We start from the raw sequence: 20265 nt of genomic DNA, 5'->3' as shown, positions 1-20265 counted from the left end.
GACAGATTCTTATGGCTTCTATAAGGAGTTTATAAGAACTGTGTAAAATCGATAAGTGCTATTTGTGTATGTTACAGAAATATGGTGGTACACATTCTGCAGTCTACAAAATGAGACACCATTTCAAATGGAGAAATCAGACATACAAACACACAGACACAGATGTCCCTCACACCGAGACAGACAGACAGACAGACAGACAGACAGACACACACACACACACACACACACAGAGAGAGAGAGAGAGAGAGAGAGAGAACTAGCTCATTGGTGAGATGCTTCCGTAAGTAAAGGCACTCGCCCCCCAAACCCCCAAGCGTAATGATCTGAGTTCGATCATTACCTACACGGTGGAAAGAGAGAACTGATTCCTGAGAGTTATCCGCTGAGGTCACATACATGCTACGGCTGGCATAGGCTTGTGCAACAATAAACATGTGCCCACAAAACCAGTGATTAGAAAGAAAGGAAGGTGTGTTTGTCAGCAGAAGATAGCCAAAAGCATTAAAGCTGGGTCTGTAGGCCTGGAGGGAGAGTTCTGTGGCTTCAAAGCACTGACAGCTCCTGCAGAGAACCTAGGTTTGGTTGCCAGCACCCACGTACCAGCTCACAACCATCTGGAAGTCTGGTTGCAGGGAATTCGAAACCCTCTTCTGGTCTCTGCAGGATCCTGCACGGACATGGAACCCATACACTCACAAAGGCTCACGAACACAAAATTTAAAAGACTATTTGAGGTGGAGTTAGCAAAGAGTATGGCAGGAAAGTGTATGACCTTGCTTTAGAGTCTACTGTAACTTCTTTTTAAAAAGTACAAATTTATATCACACAGATTGAAAATGGCCTTTAGAGCCCGAGAATGTGATTTCTGGAGGCACTAGAAGGTTACCCGCAGGAATGATAACAGGTTCATAACATTACTTTTAGATCTTGATCTTTCTCTGCCCATGGAAAGAGTGACATGAAGTCATCCAGTGTGTCCACCACTGCATCAGCTTGGCATTGCTCCAACGCTGTCTTCCCAGCCAAATCTATGGGATAGGAAAAGGCCATTTTGCATATATCAACACACTCCATTTACACTACTACTAATGTATTAAATAGGCAACATAGTCACACTTTAGAAAATCCAAACAGTATATATAAAACAGTTGTGCGTCAGAAGACAGAGGTTGGTGGTGGAGCTGGGGGCAAATTCTAAAATCCTGTACTCCGTCCTTCTTTGTACAGCCTGAAAAACTCCAATCAAAATCTGGACCCAGCTTTCATCATAAAATTTCAACTTTAAAAATAGTAGTACCTTAACCCTGGGAAACAAAATGCCTCGATTGACAGCCAGACAGGAGCTCGCTCAGTCATGGAACACTAAGTATCTCAGCTTGAAGCTAGATAGGAGATAACCTTGGCAACTACTGCTGCATCTGGGAGCGCGGGCTCCTGATGGTCAAAGTGTGGTTAAGCTGCCTGCTGAGGCTACTATGCATTCTTTCTTGTTTTTGTTTGTTGGCTGGCATGTTCCTCCCTGTTGCCACATTCCCTTCAGACTGAAACATTTTCTTCAGAAGGAAAGCAGAGGATCTAGCCTCGGGAGGTAAACAAAAAAGAAAATTGGGATTAAAAAGGAAAAAGAAAAGTTACAAAAACTTGCAAGATTCTTAAGACATTTTTTAAATTTACATTTTTATGTTCATGTGTGTATGCAACTATTCAAGTACTTGTATATGCAAGCACTCCACGTGCCAGCAGTTCAGAAGTGCCTGTTGAATCACCAAGTGGAGTTATAGACAATTGTAAGATGCTACATGGGTGCTGGGAACACAGCTCTGGTAGAGCAGCCAAGTGCTATTAATTGCTGGGCCACTTCTTCAGCCCCAATTTACAAGATCTTCAAAGCCTTTAATATAAAAAAGAGTAAGCACTGACTGAGATTTCTTTAAAGTTTTCATCATTTTTTTTCTAAGAAGTCATTGATCTTTCTAATCTTCACCTCTCTGGTGTCAACTGGTAATGACTCAGTGTTAAAGTCTTTTAAAATTGACTCCTTTTGTATAGCGGTATCAAATTATGAAACTCAAGGAAATCTACACTGCTGATGCAAGGCTCAGATAAACAACTCCAAGGTGAAGCTGCTCAGGGGAGAAAGAACATGCTTGCTTCACTTACTTGGAACTCTTACCTGTGATTTCCAAGAACTGATTCTCCTCACTAGCCTGAAAAAGCCTGTCACAGTCTGTCCCCTCACTTTGCCCAGCAGCCCTGGCTTGACTTCTGTGATCCAGGGTTTGGCAGTTACTATGCATCAGGTGATGCCTTGGTCCTACATTTCTACTTCTAAGCTGCAAGCATCTCTCAATCCTCTTTGAAAATACTTCGAGCTTTCTTCCTTCCTGAACTTCTGGCATCCAATTACCCAGAAGCCACACCTCAAACCTATTGTTCCCTGAGGACAAGGCTCTGACTGTGAGCAGGGGCCCTACAAAAGCTCAGAAGCTCCAGTGTGTTTTTAAAAAAGAGAGACTCCTCTCATGGCTGGAAAACCGTATCCGGTAAGGGGTATTGCAATTGAGGAAGGTCTTTACAAAGAACCGAGAAGACCAGAGTGCTAGTGCGCTAGTGGGTGTTTGTGACACCCGCCCTCTCCCTGCTCCCCAGTGCTCTCCTGAGAATGGCAAAGCCTGTCTCCTGTGCCTTTTTGCCCTTCTCTGCTGCCCAACCCTACAAAGGTTCTGCATACTTTCTCAGAGCCTCCGCACTCCTCTTTCTGAGTTACCTCTACTGTGGGTCGAGCTGTCAGGCCAATCAGGAAGAAACTATCACCAGAATAATTGTCCTCTAGTCATGCCTGACCATGCTAGGGAAGTCCATGTCCTGGATCTTCTAACCAGGGTCGGTGCATTATGCTAAGTGACCCTCCTTCTGTACCCTACGGCCATGAAGGGTTTTGTTGTTGTTTCCTTGTGACTGTTTACTTGCAGTGCTGAGAGTCTGGTGAATTTAAGTGAGGTCCATTTGCCGTCTTCCTCAGCACTATTAGGAAGTCCCTAATAATGTAAACTTTTCAGAGGCCTCCCTGCATCAAATCTGGCAGCAAGGAAGAGTGCATGGGTTCTATGCAGCCCCCAGGAAACCTTGCTGCACATAAAGGGTGGTGACCTCGGAACAATAGGTATCCTCTGAGACTCCACCCAAATACAATTTCCTCTTTTAAGCCCAACGCCCATAGTCATATTCCATCTCCTCTGACTCTTCTCAGGCCTTCACTTGTCGAAATATCTGCTAGTACACCTTTTCCTGTGCTTAAACTATTTAAAATTAATTTTATTTTATGTGTATTGTTATTCTGTCCTCATGTTCACAGTGTGTGAGCCTGGTGTCCACAGAGGAGAAGAAGTCATGATCAGATCAACCAGATCTGGAGTTACGGATGGTCGTGAACCACCATTTGGATGCTGGGATCCGAACCCAGGCCTCTGCAAGAACAGCAAGTGCTCTAATTGATGAGCCAAGTCTCTAGCTCCGTGTTCATGTTTAAAACAAATAACTTTGTCTCCCAAGTAGAGTCTAATCATTATGGGTCACCTGGGTGCTCAGTTTGCTTGGATAGTGTGGTGGTAGCAGTGGGGTGGAGTGGACAGTGCTAATTCTAGTAGATTAAATAATCTACTAAAAGAAAAAGATCTTTAAAAGAAGCCCAAAGTTACTGTTTTACTTTTTTTTTTTTAAGTGGGAAGAGCAGGAGAGGGGGAACAGGAAGTGGGGCAAGATGAGAGGAGGGTTCCCTCTGTTCACTGCCATGGTGAGGCGTTAAGGAGACCTCAGGCCACACCCAGTAGAGGTGAGGATGCCACCTTCCTATGTTTTTCAACACTATCAGAATGAAGGACATGGAACTATGATCCCAGCAGTCCAAGTTCCACACTTCCTGTGATGTATGCATTTTTGGCTATTTTTGTCTGAATCATAATATTTGATACTAGCTTGACATACCAATCCAGTTTTCCAGCTCTATTCTAGAAAGGATATGATGGGAATGTGGTACAATATAGGATGGGATAGATAGAGTATAAAGTGTGATTACTGATGTGGTAGCACATGCCTGTAGGCGGATACAGAAGGATACAGCATTTAAGGCCAGTGTGGGCTATAGAGCAAGTGCCAGGCAAGTCAACACTACATAGTAAGACCTTGTACATAAAAATATAAAATAATAAAATGATATAGCCATCTAAAACATTCACACTAATATAGATGATACATTTATACTGTTCTAATCTTCATAGCCATTCTTAACTGCATCATGGTTAAATAGTACAGCTGTTAAAGAAATACTAAAGAAACATCACATTTTTTCAGTTATTTAAGGCCTTAACTACTAACGAGTGTATTACCTGTGTTTTTGGTCAAATATCTTGCTATTGCGAGGCTCTGGTGAAGTGTAAGTCCTTCCACCTCCAAAACAGGGATTTTGCCAAATGGAAGAGCTGAAACAGACCAAGTGGAGGCTCAACTTCAGAGCACAACAAAAAATGATGGAAGCTCAGAACACAGGAACAAAAAAAAATCATTTAAGATGGCCTAGTCGGCCATCACTGGAAAGAGAGGCCCATTGGACTTGCCAACTTTATATGCCCCAGTACAGGGGAATGCCAGGGCCAAGGGGTGGGGGTGGGTGGGTGAGGGACTGGGGGGGGAGTGTATTGGGGACTTTTTGGATAGCATTGGAAATGTAATTGAGAAAAATACCTAATTAAAAAAAATAAAGTCACTGAAATTCTTAAATACAGAATGTGTGTGTGTATATATGCAATATACATATATATGAATTTTAAAATATACTTACTTTAAAAAACACTATACTGTTTGATCTCTATCCAAGTCCCTCAAAACATCTCTTAAAAGGGACAATTTCACATTCTCTGGTGCAGTCTTTACATGTTGGTAGCTTTGAAAACTGGATATAAAGTCAGAGAACTGTTTGTAAAAATCATGTTTATGGGTGGGGCTGTGTAGCTCAGTTGGTAGAGTGCCTGATTGTTATGCACAAGCCCCTGCAAGTCTCTGGGTTGGATCCCCAGCACAGAAAAAACAGGGTGGGCTGGTTAATGCCAGTAACCTTAGCACTTGTGAGGTGAAGCCAGGGCGATCATGAGTTCATGATCATTTAAAACTTGACACTGTGTTTGGACAATGTGAGAACTAGTCTCAATTAAAACAAATAAACAAACAATAACACAAATGCTTACTGGGATACCACAGGCTCCATTGTCTCATGATAGATTGACTTATAAATTTACTACTTTTTAAAAGACTTATTTTTATTTGTTTCTGTGTTATGATTGTTTTGCCTGCAAGTATGCAATTGCACTATGCATGTGCAAGTGCCTTTGGAGGCCAAAAGAGGGACTGAGATCCCCTTGGAACTGGTTACAAATGTCTGTGAGCAACTACGTGGGTACTGGAAACTGAACCCCAGCCCTCTGTAAGAGCAGCAACTTTTCTTAAGCACCTCACCCGTGTTTTAAAGCTTCATTAATGTCATGATCTCAAAACAGATCACATAGGTTACTTTAAAACATATTCCAACAATTACAGAGTTTGACTTACACAGGAGCTAAGAAAGTTCTAATTCTAATCTTATTTTGATGAAGAGCAATTTGAAGGATACAGTAAAAGATGGAGGCATTTTGTACAAATATAAGTTCTAACAGATAACAATACTTTACCACTAAATATCACTTTTTTCTTTTACTGGAACTTTTTACTTTTCTAAGAAAGCTTTATTATAGAAAATTAATAAAATTTAAAACAAAATATTTCTACTAGATAGCTATAGTGACTGTAGTATTCTAATTAATTTTCCATATTGTGTTAGTTAACCTTGTCAACTTGATTAGATTGAGAGAGGACTACATTCCTATTTACATCTTTCCGTGAGGGTCTTTCCACAGATGATCAGCTCATGAGTATGTGATCCAGTGAACAGTTTTTTCTACTGAGTCTAGCTTCAGATGTGCTGTTATGATGTAGTAGACATGTAGGAAGTAGGGCCTCGCTGGCGGAAGTGGACTGCGGGCAGCCTTGCCTTCCATCTTAGCTGTAGTGTCCTCATTACTTTGTCCCTGCTCCCAGGTTTCATCTGATGAGCATCTCTGCTCCATCACACCCTTTCTACCCTGAAGTTTTTCTTCCTCAGGGCCCAAGCAGTGAGCTGACAGCAGAGAAATCTATAAGTATACCCTACTTCCTTCCCTCATTTCTGTCACAACCGTGAGAAACTAACACAAATGTCAAAAATAAACCATAACTTATATGATATTATACAAAGTTCTTCTTTTCACTTGATGGTAACCTTGAAACTTTCTGAATCAACGGGACACCATCTTTTCAAGGACCATGATGTGTATAGCCATGTGTACTGGCTCCAACTTCCCAGATAGTTTCTTAGGTTTGAGGTAGTTATGTTGAGCTAATTAGATTTGAGCGTAATTAGTTTGGAAAGAAGCAAAAACAATAAAGTCATAAGTCAAGGATCCCACACAAGGACTGGGACCAGGCCTTTATACACACATTGGGTGAGTTCAAGGTAAGGTGCTTTCATTTTTCGAAGAAGCACAGCTTCGAGTACTGAGCCCGGGAGTACACCAAGTGCAATTCAAGGCCCTGAGCTGCTGTGAGCAAAACAGAGATCCAAATAAAGGGTGTGCCCTGAAGAGCTTCAATTTCAGCACTGGTGTAAACAAAAGGGAGGTGGTCTGTGGAGCTTGAAAGGGAAGCTTGAAGGTGGTATTGGAAATTTAACAGGCCCACCAGTCTTCAAGCATTCTACCCTGAGAGAAGGCTGTTAACTATGGACTCATTGTATAAACAAGGAACTGATGTTTGGGGAAGTTTATGTAAATTAGCAGGTCACACTCTTGGCAGGGGTGATATTCAACTGATGTCAGTGGCCCAGCTGTTTCTTATAGTTCTATGAGCCATTTATTGAGGAAGAAGATAAAAACCAGAGCATGCCCAGAGACCAGTCCTCATCTGTTTTGCTTACCTGAACAGCTGCGTGTCTCAGTGTTAAGCTCTGTGGGGCTGGGCTTCCATTTCACTGGCAAGCCCTGAAGTACACTCTCCCTGCATAAGGCTGAACAGTCTGTGACACTTACTTGGCTTGATTTTAGGCCAGTCAGCTTGTTCTATTCTGTGATCCTCATACTTTATGTCCAAATAAGCGAATATGTAGCGAATAATTTCGGCTCTCCCCCTCATGTTAAAATAAAGCAGTTTGTAGTTAGGCATGGTACAATTCTGGAAAGAGAAAACAAGGAAGGTGGCCTTTATTGTTTTCATTTTTAAAAAAGTCCTTTGATGGCTTCACAAATGTATGCAAATACTATGAGTTTTAGTCATTCTTGCCAATTAGTCTCTTTCATCCCTTCTGCCCCCACCCCTGAAACTGTTCTTTCTAACAAAGCTTGAATTCATTAATTGCTCAAAAACACTCAAAGGGAAACCACAGAAACTCATAAAAGTTTAATGGCTTATATTTAATAGATATAGCTATGTGATACGTAGCATTTTTATAATGCAGTTTTATAATGATCAGGCAACTGACAGTTTTACAGGAGACTGAATTCTAAGTTGCTCTAAGTTTTTGGACTAGCTTATAGAGATTCCCTAAATTTTCAAGTCAACTTTAAAACTGTAGCTATTAATATACATTTGGAAACTAAGACTTATACATGTAAAATTCTTAGTATACTACGAAACCGTTACTAACATTAATACTTATCTAAGCTCTTATGTTATAGACCAGAATAATCATTGACTAGCATACACTGATGCAATAATTGTAGCACTTACATGAAAATTGTTCATTTAAAATGGTGAATTAAAATGGTTTGTTTTAGGGGCTGGTGAAATGGCTTAACTGGTTGAAAGTACCTGCTGGGCAGACCTGAGTTCAAGACTTTGAACCCATGTAAAAAGGTCAGATGCAGCAACTCATGTCTGTGATCCTAGATCCAGCGCTGCTATAGTCAGATGGGATACGGAGGATGGACTTCAAGCTTAGTGTACGCAACAAGACAGATCTTGACTCAAAAACAAGATGGACAGAAAAACAATTCCCCCCAAATCCTGTAAACTTGCTAGCTGTCTAAGCCTGGTCACCTGCGCTCTATCTCCAGAACATTCATAAAGGTGAGGAGAGAGAACTGACTCCATAGAGATATCCTTTAACCTTCACATACACCTTACAGCACACACACGCACACACACACACACTGATTAATTAAAAATGTAAAGTGATAAAGATCCTTTAAATTATACATTATGAAATTATAATTCTCATTAGAGAAAGAAAATGTATTTGTTATAACCCTCATTTTATATATATATATATATATATATATATATATTTATTAGGTATTTTTCTAGTTTACATTTCCAATGCTATCCCAAAAGTCCCCCATACCCACCCCCCAATCCCCTACCCACCCACTCCCCCTTTTTGGCCCTGGCCTTCCCCTGTACTGGGGCATATAAAGTTTGCAAGTCCAAAGGGCCTCTCTTTCCAGTGATGGCTGATTAGGCCATCTTTTGATACACATATGCAGCTAGAGACAAGAGCTCTGGGGTACTGGTTAGTTCATATTGTTGTTCCACCTATAGGGTTGCAGTTCCCTTTAGCTCCTTGGGTACTTTCTCTAGCTCATATTTAAAAGAACAAAGTAGCTCACAGAGTGTGAAACTGTTTTTCCTAGTTGTAGTTCACACTGGAGCGTTTTTTGTAAAGATTGGTTATCATATATAAATATATATCTCCTTACATACATAGTATGTACTTGCAGATATATATTTCCATTGCATTAAAAATTAAATATACAACCATTTTCAGTCATATATCCATAAATAACAGTGACCACATTGTGAATTCTGCATAAAAGGGTTGTTTTATTGTTAATATGTGGTTATGTTATTTTATATTGTAGCTTACTTAAAGAAGACTATTAAATTTTTTTAGTTATCTGTGTTTCTCTGAAAACTTTATGCCATACGAGATTTGGAGATATAAGCACATCTGGTAGATGCGTATTTATCTCTCTAGAACATTCTTTCAGCAGTTGTAACATTGAAGAAGCTGCGCCTGCGCACTACACTCCTCAGTTCTTGTATGACTGCATTCTGTTTAAAGGAAAAGCTGCTTGTTCTACAGGAGCAAGATTCCCAAATTGTAGGCTTGTATTTTTGGGGTTATATATGTGTATTTTGGAAATATTAAAAATAGATAAGGATAAATGCAGAAGGAAGTAATTACTGATTCTAAAATATTTAATGTAATTTAATAAGGCTTTGCACAAAAATAAGGAATTCCAAGTCAATATGTCTATGAATAGTTTATGTAAGCTACTTAATACTAACTTTTGTAAAACTGTAAGATATGAAGTTATTATATACTCAAAGAAATTCCACAATAAACACTAAGAGAAGGCTTAGTGCCCTAGCCCCTAGCTAGAGTTTTTGTTTTTTGTTTTTGTGTGTGTGTTGTTTTCTTTCTTTCTTTCTTTTTTTTTTTTTTTTTGCCTCACTTCATCTCTGTGGCCATAATCCCTTGCTACTGAAGCAGGCCTGCCTCAACGGATAAATGTAGGATGTGTTCCCACCAAGTACATTGAAGTGCAAGGCCAGCAGAGAGCGAGCGAGCGAGAGAGAGAGAGAGAGAGAGAGAGAGAGAGAGAGAGAGGGAGACAGTGGGGGGGGTGGGGCAGTCAGTGATTTTGGGAACAGCTACCCCCCCCCCACGCTTTAGCTTCTTTGCCTATAAAAGTAACTGTATTGAAAATATTACCTAAAGAACACTGGAACTCAAGGAGCCCAGCCCCTGCTCCAGTTCCATGGCTGCTGGAGAGGCAGCCATTGTCTTCAGTGTTGTGGTCACCATGCTCTAGTGGGTAACCCCACAGCCATGTCCATGGGGCACCCAGATTAAATTCAGTGAGTCACTGAACAAAAACAGGAGAAACAAAGACACGGGAAAGTGGGAAAGACTTGTTCCCAGGAAGGGGCTTGGTGGGAGGAGAGGAAGGGGGAGGGCTGAATGTGACCTGAAGTTATTATACACAAGGATGAAATTGCCGAAGAATGAATTAATTTTAAAGTTTCCATACAGTATGTGACTTATAGTGTGAGATCAGCAGACACAAAAGGGAGGGAGGGAAACTGCAGAGTTCTTTGCTTCAGCGAAGGGTGTGAGCCAGATTTACATGATTTCAGTGGACTCAGGTCTTCAAGGTCATGTTATTTGAAAATTCACTCTGATGCTATCACAAAGACAAGAAAAACTGAAATGTAAGAAGAAAAGTTAAAATTTATGTGGTTAAGCTCAAAACCACGTGACAAACCTCAGCAAAAACTATTGCCAGCAAAAGGGTCATAACAACAGTAAAATAGTTGAAAAGCCTCAAGCTAACACTACAGTCTAACATTTAATGGGACACCCTTAGAACTGTGTGATGCAACCAAATAAAAAAGAAAGTAGAAACAAAGACTGAGTTGGCAATTAGCTACTGCTGTGGTTTTACAGGTGAAGTTCACTCAGTTCCAAAGGCAAAGGTGGCCTTATCTTCCATAAATGGCTTCAGATATGAGAACATTAGGAAAAAGGCAGACATTGTAAGAAAGTTCTATCTTGTCAAATGCTTTTTCCGCATCTAACGAGATGACCATGTGGTTTTTGTCTTTGAGTTTGTTTATATACTGGATTACGTTGATGGATTTCCGTATATTGAACCATCCCTGCATCCCTGGGATGAAACCTACTTGGTCAGGATGGATGATTGTTTTGATGTGTTCTTGGATTCGGTTAGCAAGAACTTTATTGAGGATTTTTGCATCTATATTCATAAGGGATATTGGTCTGAAGTTTTCTATCTTTGTTGGGTCTTTTTGTGGTTTAGGTATCAGAGTAATTGTGGCTTCATAGAATGAGTTGGGTAGAGTACCTTCTGTTTCTATTTTGTGGAATAGTTTGTGAAGAACTAGGATTAGAACTTCTTTGAAGGTCTGATAGAACTCTGCACTAAACCCATCTGGTCCTGGGCTTTTTTTAGTTGGGAGACTGTAAGAAAGTTCTAGATAATTTTGTTAGCATACATTTGAACATCGTATCAGTTACTCAAAATTAGTAGCGTATGAATAGACAGACATGCTGTGACAGAAGGATTGATGACAGGGTCACAGTGTCTTAGAAGATGTCCCTCTATTTGACAGAGTGCTGATGGGCAAAAGCAAGCCACACTGTAATCTCAACCAAGGCCAAAGGGGCTGACGGAATGGCTCTGGGCGTACGAGAGCATATTCCTCTTTCAGAAGACCTAGGTTCAATTATCCACAAATACACTGAGTGACACACAACTTCAGATCCAGGGGCTCTGCCGCCTTTTGGCTTCTGAGGGTATCTGTATTCATGTGCTCGTGCTGATACACATACACATAACTACAAATAATAAAAATAAATCCTTTTAAAAGACATTAAACATTACCATTCAATTGTGATCAGAATTCTTAAGGAAACAAAACAAAACAGAACAGAACAAAACAAAACTCCTTAGCTAACCAGGGATTGGGAAAAAGTTTCCAGACCTCACAAAGTCTCAACTAAAAGATTCGTCCAAATTTCACATGAATATGAATCTATAGATTCAGTTTCTTTCTTTTCTTTTCCTGCTTTATGTTTTATTCTAGAATTTCTTTTCCAATTTTTATTGATGATTTGGGAGTTTCATACAATGTACCTCATCACACACACTGCGCTGCCATTCTAGGTCCACCCCACCCTTGTGACCACCTATTCCACCTCCCCCCAAAGGGAAGAAGAACAAAAAACAACAATTAAAAAAAACAATCAAACTCAGTTTCTTTAATGTGGCATAACCATATGTATTACACCTCAAATCCCAAGCAGACCAGTCAGTTTAGTAAAAGAGGGTGGCAGCACATAATGTGAGGAGTATCAAGGGAGAAATGACTATTATCTACATTCAAAAGCGAAGACAGATCTGTCGGTAAACCTGACTGTAAATTTCAAATGACAGGTCAGCTGGAAGGAAATGAGCTGGGGGAGAAGTTCACCAAGCAGGCACTGGGGCTTGCGGGAAATGCCTTGTGAATAAGCTAATGTGGTGTTTGTTCAAGTCTAGAGATAGAAAGCCTCAAAGCAAAACTGATCATATGAACATTCTGCAGGGACATAAAGGGGCAAGATTAAAAGAATGCATATAATTAGACTCAAATTTGCCTCACACAAAAGATGTGGCCAAGCTGGGCATAGTGGCACATGCCTTTAACCCCAATCATCAGTAGGCAGAGGCATGTGAGTCTTTGTGAGTTCTAGGCCAGCATGGCCTATATAAACTCCAGAACAGCCACAGCTACGTGGAGAGACCTTGTCCCAACCAACCCAAATAGACAAAAACACCACTCCTGCTATTTGGCTCTGCTTTGACTGAACCTGATTTGAACAGAGCTGGAAACCTCTGGCATCATGCTGGCCTCATTTTTCCTGGTGGCTTCATTTGTGAACTTTCCTCTCCCATGCTGTTGCAAGAATGTCACATAGAGAAAATAGCGTTTACTCCTGAAGAGAACAAAAAAGTTTATCTTCTTTCTTAACACTCCAAGGGAAGTCATGCAAAGTTTCTGATTGAGTAGATAGATATTTGGAAAATTACATGAGCATTTCCTCAGCACATGGCTGAGCAGTAAAGGCCTTGGGCAACACAGGAGCTTAAATAGACTTCTAGCCTATTTAGAAGCTTTTGTGCTTCCACTCTATTAGGTTTGTAGCAATTTTTACTTTTCATAATATCGGTATTTCAGTTGATCATAAGAAATATGTGGGAGAGGTCAACATGGACACCTTTAATGTAAATATTAATAGAATGTGAATTGTGGTAAGATCACTTAAGTCTGATTAGACAGGTGTACTAGTTTGATTAAAATAATAAAGTTAAAAATAGTATAATATTTGTAGTCTGTATGCCTAAAAGATGGTAGAAATCCAAAGCCAATTCTCTGGCAGAAAGAGTCATCACCGATGACTAGTTGTAACAGCAATTTTATAATTTATTAACTGAACTCTTGTACTTCAATAAAAGATATCTGGAACTCAGAGATACTTGGGGTTTCCTGCCAAGTTCACACGTCCAGCAATTCTGCAATAGCTTGAGTCTGGAGTACACAACTGGAAGCGTCCCTGGTCTTGCCAACAGTCTTAACCCCACCCCACATGGAGTGGACACGGCACACTGTTTGCACCTCTATTTGTGTAGAGTCTGGTATTTTAAAATGCAGGAGCTGGATGCAGAGAGCAGCTGAGGAGCTACTGTCCACCGGACATCTTGCCCATGTTGGACATCTTGTCCGTGCTGGCATCTCGTAACAGCAGCCATTGCTCCCTAACAACTAGGGGATGGAGAGTGCAGGACTTCACGATTTCATAGTGCAAGGGGGGAGGGGAGTTTTAGTTCGGACCTGGACAATTTACTGGTAGGGAGTAAAAAGTGTAGATCAAAAAAGAAATAGATGACACTTTATTAGCTAAGTTGCTCATTTCAAACACTGGATGCCTAATTTTGAATCAGTGAACTGGGATCTCTATTTTCTATCAAAAAACCCCAGAGAAATGCCACTTTCGAGACTTGCCTTAAGTTAACATCTGAGCACAGGGAGTAGCTACACTGCTCTTTAGGATCATTAAGTTCAACCATCTGAACTGAAGTAAATCTTTTAAACCATCTCTACTGTCAAATGGTGAAAGAAGCAATTCTTGGACAAGCATAGACACATTTCAACAAAATATGCCTTAACATGATAGAATGTGATGCAAAAAAAGCCCCCTAACACACACACACATACATACACACACACACACACAGCACGCGAACACGCACATGCATGCGTGTGCACACATACACAAGGTTGTAGGGGCATAAATAAAAATTTATACTGCTTTACATTCTAAAAAAACTTACCAGGAGAGTTCTAAAGATGTTATCAAGGCTGATCAAGATGGGATTTTTTTTTCCCTTCAGGGGTGGTGATGCTCGGGGAATTTCTAGAAGCTTTTGGATCCACAGCTCTTACAGGTTGTCATCCGATTTCTACGCGACCATGTGTATATGAAAGCCTGGAGTGAACTGACGCTGTTAAGATGGAACATATAGACCACCGAACAGTCTCAAGCTGGGGAAGACGGGGAGAATCAAACAGAAAAAAGAAAGAGTTCGTGTCACTTACCTATGCAGAGAGCCTTTCCTGTGCCGTGTCTCCGTGTCTCAGTTCCTGTCTGTACAGTGGTTTCTGTGATGAGTGGCAGTCACAAGACAGTCAGAGGCCACTTCCTCCACCTAAAAGCCTTCCTGCCTTTCTCACATGAGATGCACGAGTCCAAAGTTCAGCCTGTAAAGAGCTCTGGGTAGCTTTTGTCATCATTTCAGAAGCTCTCTACATTAGTCCAACGTATTTGCATAAAGAGTAAAGTCGCAGTCACAGGTGCTTGTGTGTACAGATTGCTACAAGCTCTTTATTTTTAGACCACAGACTTCTGGGGAATGAGAAAACAAGCCCTGTCACGTTTTCTTACAGAGACAAAAGTGTCTTACTTCATTTCCCAGTCTCCCTAGAGACGCCTTTGCCCCGTGCCTTCTCAACCGCGTCCACCCCCAGCACACGCACTGTTTGCTCACTGTTTGCTCTTCATCATGACGTCTCTCACTGCACGATTTATTTGTTTGACCCCTGCCCTCACACAAGCAGTGTCTGTAACATCCAGTGCTTCAGTGTTCCCTCTTTTGCGCTTTCTCCCTTCTACAGGATTGTTGGACATGTCACATAGACCCTGATCTCTATCTGGTGGCTGAACGCTCTTCGCATTTCCGCATGGGTCAGACTTTTACAAGACTACATTTGCATGGTTGCTTGAGTTCTGTTTACACTCTTTTCTTGGAAGAGGTCCACAGTTTGAAAGAGTCTTAGTGCACAAGATTCAAATACTCCATGGGAGTACCTTTTTCTAGTAGGAACTCAGATCTGTCAGCTTTAAATTTTAACACAAGTTTAATTTCAGTAATAATATTAGCACAGCTTACTGAAAATGTCCAATAAAATATCTGCCTGTGCATCATGAAATCTGGAAGTTGCTCACTGAGACATTGAAACCACACGGTGCTTCTCATGTCCCCAGAACAATCATACCTAGGGGCAGCTCTTATCAACCATGTAATAAGATCCATTTCTTTTACTTTGAAAAAGAAAACAAAAAAACCTCCAATGATAAATAAATGAGAAAAATATAAATATACATAATATAAATATAAAAATTATATAAATGTAAATAATGTAAATACTAATTTGTAAAAAGTTTAAGAAGACACGAGTGCAGCCTCTTTTCTGCTCATTACAAGAAGCTAAATTGATGCTGTCTGAGGTGAGGTTAATGGACACAGTGATAAAGGCTCTCACTGAAAACTGTGTAAAATCTGCTGCAAAGTGAACGATGGTAGGGTTGTAGCTGGACGAGATCAACATCAGGACCAGATTATCCTTCACCAGTGTTTCATGGGGGCTTCTCTTCCACTGGATCTTATTTTAAATCAGCCCACGCATCATTTCTCCTTTATTTTGGTAAACAGGAAGTATTTAAACCCACCTGCTCCTCCATTTGTGGCCTCTGAGTTGCTGGGGAAGAAAGGTCTACAGAGGAAATCCACAAAGTTTCCTTTGTCAGCTTGGGTATCTTTTATTTAGTTTCCTACCATAATCAGTTACTTAGGAAACTAAAACTTGGCCCGATGAAGTATTCAAACTTGGGATGGAGGAGTCAGCAAGGCCAACAGTATTTGTTTCAATTTCTAAACTAACCGACTGGCTAAATGTATGGAAAACGAATTATTGTCTATTTTTCCAGATTTCAAAAAAGTGATTATACTGTTTTCTTTGCCTACCTCCTCAGACACTGTGAAGAACAATACAATTAAGACTGTGTATCTGTCTCCTTCCCAGCCTTATGGCTAAAAGAGAATTCTTAAATGTCAGCAAGTAAAAGTCATATAAATTCGCTGAAATGTTGAGTGCTCCCTGTAGGCCATGCATTGAGCACAGTCCTGGCCTGTGTTAGCTCCTCATCTCCATAAAGCATCACGCACAGCCTTGACTGTGGCACACAATGGACCAGAGCTTATTAAAGCAGCACTTAGAGATGAAGATGTATCCAGATACCTCTTTCTAACTTGCAAGATTTCATGTATATTCTTTTTATGGATAGGAACATAAAAATACTGAAATAGAATAAGTTAAATTATTTTTCAAGATTATTCCAGAATCAATTTCTGTCATTTCTATACACTTCATCATGCTCTGTGAGAGGAAAGGCTAAGCAATAAGTACAATTTCTGGCTTAACCCTGTTCTGGGACCCTCAAAAGACATAATTCTGAAAATTGAAGGCTTGGTCACTGCTGAAGTGCTCAGACAGTTTCCAGAAAACACTCCTCTCTGGCAAGACAGTGAATGGGAACTGAGGCAAAAAGCACAGGCCCTGTGGACTGAGGGGACAGATCCTTGAGCTATCTTCAGCCTGAAGCCTAGTAACCAAGACAAGATACTCAAACCAAAGGATGAATATTCCATTTCATAATACTTAGCTAGCCCAGTATCCATTTATTATTTATGGGTACAATGATTATTCATATAGACATTTAAAGAGGGTTTTTGGAAAGCTTCAAGTATCTTCCCAAAATTTATTTGTAAAGTTTATTTTTATTAGTTCTTTGACAATTTCATACATTGTGTTTTGGACTCAAAATACAATGGACTCTGCCCAGATTCACCCCACATTCCAGATCCACTGATCTTTGTGTCTTTGTTCTTAAACCCATTCAACCCAACTCATGCTGTCCATATTCCCTTGGCTGTATGGTCATTTACTGGAATATGTGTAAACTACCAGAAGCCCCTCCCCTAAGGAAAACTGACTCTTTTTCCTAGCAGTACCAGTTACCAATAGCTTCTCAACCAGGGATAGGACTTTGTGACTACCTTTTCCTTCTATGCTAGTATTTTTTCTGGTCTGAGCTTATGAAGATCTTGTGTATGCTGTTACAATCACTGTGATTTCATATGTGCAACTGCACTTTTATGTCCAGAAAACACTGTTGAAGTCATCCACCACTATCGGCTCTCAAAATCTACCAATTGTAGGTTTTATGTTAGTTAGTTTGTACAGCAAAAAGAAGCTTCTCTGATGGGAACTGAGAGATTCACCAATCTGTAGCTATAACAAAAAGTCATTCGGATTCTATGTCCCTGGATTAGTTAGGGTTTCTATTGCTGTGAAGAGGCACTATGACCAAGGCAACTTTTATAATGGACAACATTTAATTGGGAGTTGGCTTACAGGTTTAGAGGTTTAATCCCTTATCATCATGGTGGGAAGTATGATAGTAGTTCAGGCAGACATGTTGCTGGAGGAGCTGAAAGTTCTACATCTTGATTCAAAGACTTCCAGAAGAAGATTGTCCCTTAGTCCCTTAGTATATAAGAATCTTATCAGGGTTAATAGTCTAAAGTTCAAAGTCTCTTCTGAAATTCATGCAATCATTTAATTGTAATCCCCTATAAAATAAAAATCAAAAAGTCGATCACATACCTCCAATGTCACAGGCTATATACACTACCATTCTAAAAGATCATAGTGAGGAAATATTGGACCAAAGCAAGTCCATAATCCAGCTGGGAAAACCCCAAACTCTGCATCTCCATGTCTGATGTCAAAGTACTCTTCAGATCTCCAACTCCTTTCATCTTTGTTGACTGCAACAAACTTCTTTCTCTGGGACTGGTTCCATTCCCTTTTAGCAGCTTTTTAAAAATCCTTTGCATGACCCCTTTAGTCCTGGGACATCAACTGCAACTGAGGATACACTTTTACCAATGCCTTTCCTGGCCTTTCAGTTCCAAGCCTCAGCTGCTTTCTATGACCCCTTCATGCCTTCAAAACCAGTACCATTTGGGTAACTCTTATACATCACCAAGTTTAGCTGCAGCATGAGGCACAACCTTGGCTATCTCTGGAACACAGCTTCTTTGTGCTTTCAGAAAACACTTTCCAGAAGATTTCACCTCAGTGATGCTGCTCTCTTCTTCTTCTTCTTCTTCTTCTTCTTCTTCTTCTTCTTCTTCTTCTTCTTCTTCTTCTTCTTCTTCTTCTTCTTCTTCTTCTTCTTCTTCTTCTTCTTCTTCTTCTTCTCTTCTTCTTCTTCTTCTTCTTCTTCTTCCTCCTCCTCCTCCTCCTCCTCCTCTTCCTCCTCCTCCTCTTCTTCTTCTTTTTTTGGTTTTTCGAGAAAGGGTTTCTCTGTATAGCCCTGGCTGTCCTGGAACTCACTTTGTAGACCAGGCTGGCCTCGAACTCAGAAATCCACCTGCCTCTGCCTCCCGAGTGCTGAGATTAAAGGCGTGCACCACAACACCCAGCTGCTGCTCTCTTCTTAATCATCACTAATTTCTTAGCTTCAGCTAACCAGCATCAATTGTCCGAGTAACTCCTTTTATTCTTGATTCTAAAGCCAGAGCCACATGGCCAAAGCTGCAGAGTTCTGCTGCTTACTAGGCTGGAACATGGCCCTTTGTTCTATTATATTATCACCAGCTTTCTGTTTTCCAACTCCTTCACTGGCTAAGGTTGGCTGTCCTGGAACTTGCTCTGTACATTGACTTTGAATTTATATACCTGTAAGCCTCTGTCTTCTGAATGCTGGGATTAAAGGCATGGTCTACTATGCCTGGACTTCAGCTATTTTTCCTACTTGGAACTTGCTCTGTAATAGGCTGGCCCTGAATTAAAAGATCTGGGGTCTCTGTCTCCTGTGATTAAAAGCATGTACCCCCATGCCTGGACCTAGGATTTTCATGGCCACTATGCCTCAAGATCCAGAACAAAATTATGTGTCATCCCATGTAAAGATCTTGATCAAAAATCTGTGTCTTGCAATGGGTGGGTACTTCATTCCTCCTTAGAATAGGGAACAAAATACCCATGAAAGGAGTACAGAGACAAAGTTTGGAGCTAAGACGAAAGAATGCACTATCCAGAGAATATCCCACCAGGGGATCCATCCCATAATCAGCCACCAAACCCAGACACTATTGCATATGCCAGAAAGATTTTGCTGAAGGGACCCTGTTATAGCTGTCTAGTATGAGTCTATGACAGTGCCTGGCCAATACAGAAATGGATGCTCACAGTCATCTATAAGATGGAACACAGGGCCCCCAATGGAGAAGCTAGAGAAAGCACCCAAGGAGCTGAAGGGGTCTGCAACCTTATAGGTGGAACAACAATATGAACTAACCAGTACCCCCAGAGCTCGTGTCTCTAGCTGCATATGTATCAGAAGATGGCCTAGTTGGCCATCACTGGGAAGAGAGGTCCCTTGGTATTGCAAACTTTATATGCGCCAGTACAGGGGAATGCCAGGGCCAAGAAGTGGGAGTGGGTGGGTAGGGGAGCAGGGTGGGGGGAGGGTATAGGGATAGCATTTGAAATGTATATAAAGAAAATATTTAATAAAAAAATAAAAAAAAATAAATCTGTGTCTTGGGAGGGTATAGGGGACTTTCGGAATACCATTTGAAATGTAAATGAAGAAAATTTCTAAAAAAAAAAAAAGAAAAAAAATCTGTGTCTTTCAGTCTCAAGATCTAGATCACAGGTACCCTCTATTTCTTGATTGCAGTTTATTTCAGATTAAGAGTCCAAATACCAGGTAATAATAATGCCTAACATGATATAACCATTTGTTGTTCAACTGCAAACACATAAACAATAAGCTTAGCTGGGTGGGATCTTGCCCTGAGGTCACCACTCCCTTAAATCAATTTAATATCTTTGAAAACAGGATTTAGCTCTATTACACTTCCTGGTGCCTCTTTAATACTTACACCACATATTTTGTAATTTTCTTTCTAAGCTTCTATGCTTGATCAAAATGTTCCTCATAAGAGTGAACCACAGGACAAAGTCTAAACTTGGTCGATTTGAGACATTTTTTGTCAATGCAATTAATCGGAATCTCTTCACCTTTGCCTAAGGCAGACCCTTCGGACAAAGTAAAAAACAGGCACATTCTTCACCAAAATATCACAAGAAGAGTCTCTAGACCACATACTAAAATTCTCCTCTGAGACATCTAGAGCCAGGCCCCCACAGTTCAAATCACCT

General features: G+C 40.6%; 1 protein-coding gene across 5 annotated transcripts in view; it reads right to left on the bottom strand.

Moving 5' to 3' along the window:
- The window catches only part of Hpgds (hematopoietic prostaglandin D synthase), a 28702-nt gene extending 14139 nt beyond the window's left edge, over positions 1-14563 (bottom strand). The window contains exons 1-5 of one of the 5 annotated variants that reach the window (XM_085840556.1): positions 14287-14562; positions 14022-14192; positions 7155-7296; positions 4389-4481; positions 922-1031 (exon numbers count right to left, since the gene is read on the bottom strand). In XM_085840556.1, the coding sequence (XP_085696682.1) occupies positions 922-1031; positions 4389-4481; positions 7155-7287 (336 nt within the window). In that variant the 5' untranslated portion in view covers positions 7288-7296; positions 14022-14192; positions 14287-14562. Of the gene's footprint in view, positions 1-921; positions 1032-4388; positions 4482-7154; positions 7297-14021; positions 14261-14286 lie in introns of those variants that run through there. The other 4 variants (XM_085840560.1, XM_085840561.1, XM_085840559.1 and 1 more) reach the window with 4 other exon arrangements.
- Between the last annotated feature and the right edge of the window lie 5702 nt (positions 14564-20265).

Source organism: Mus caroli, unplaced genomic scaffold (genome assembly GCF_978045245.1).
Source record: "Mus caroli unplaced genomic scaffold, Mus_caroli_1 scaffold_7, whole genome shotgun sequence".
Classification (NCBI taxonomy): domain Eukaryota; kingdom Metazoa; phylum Chordata; class Mammalia; order Rodentia; family Muridae; genus Mus; species Mus caroli.
The sequence above is the reverse complement of the archived record's forward strand: the minus strand, read 5'-3'. Positions and strand labels throughout refer to the sequence as shown.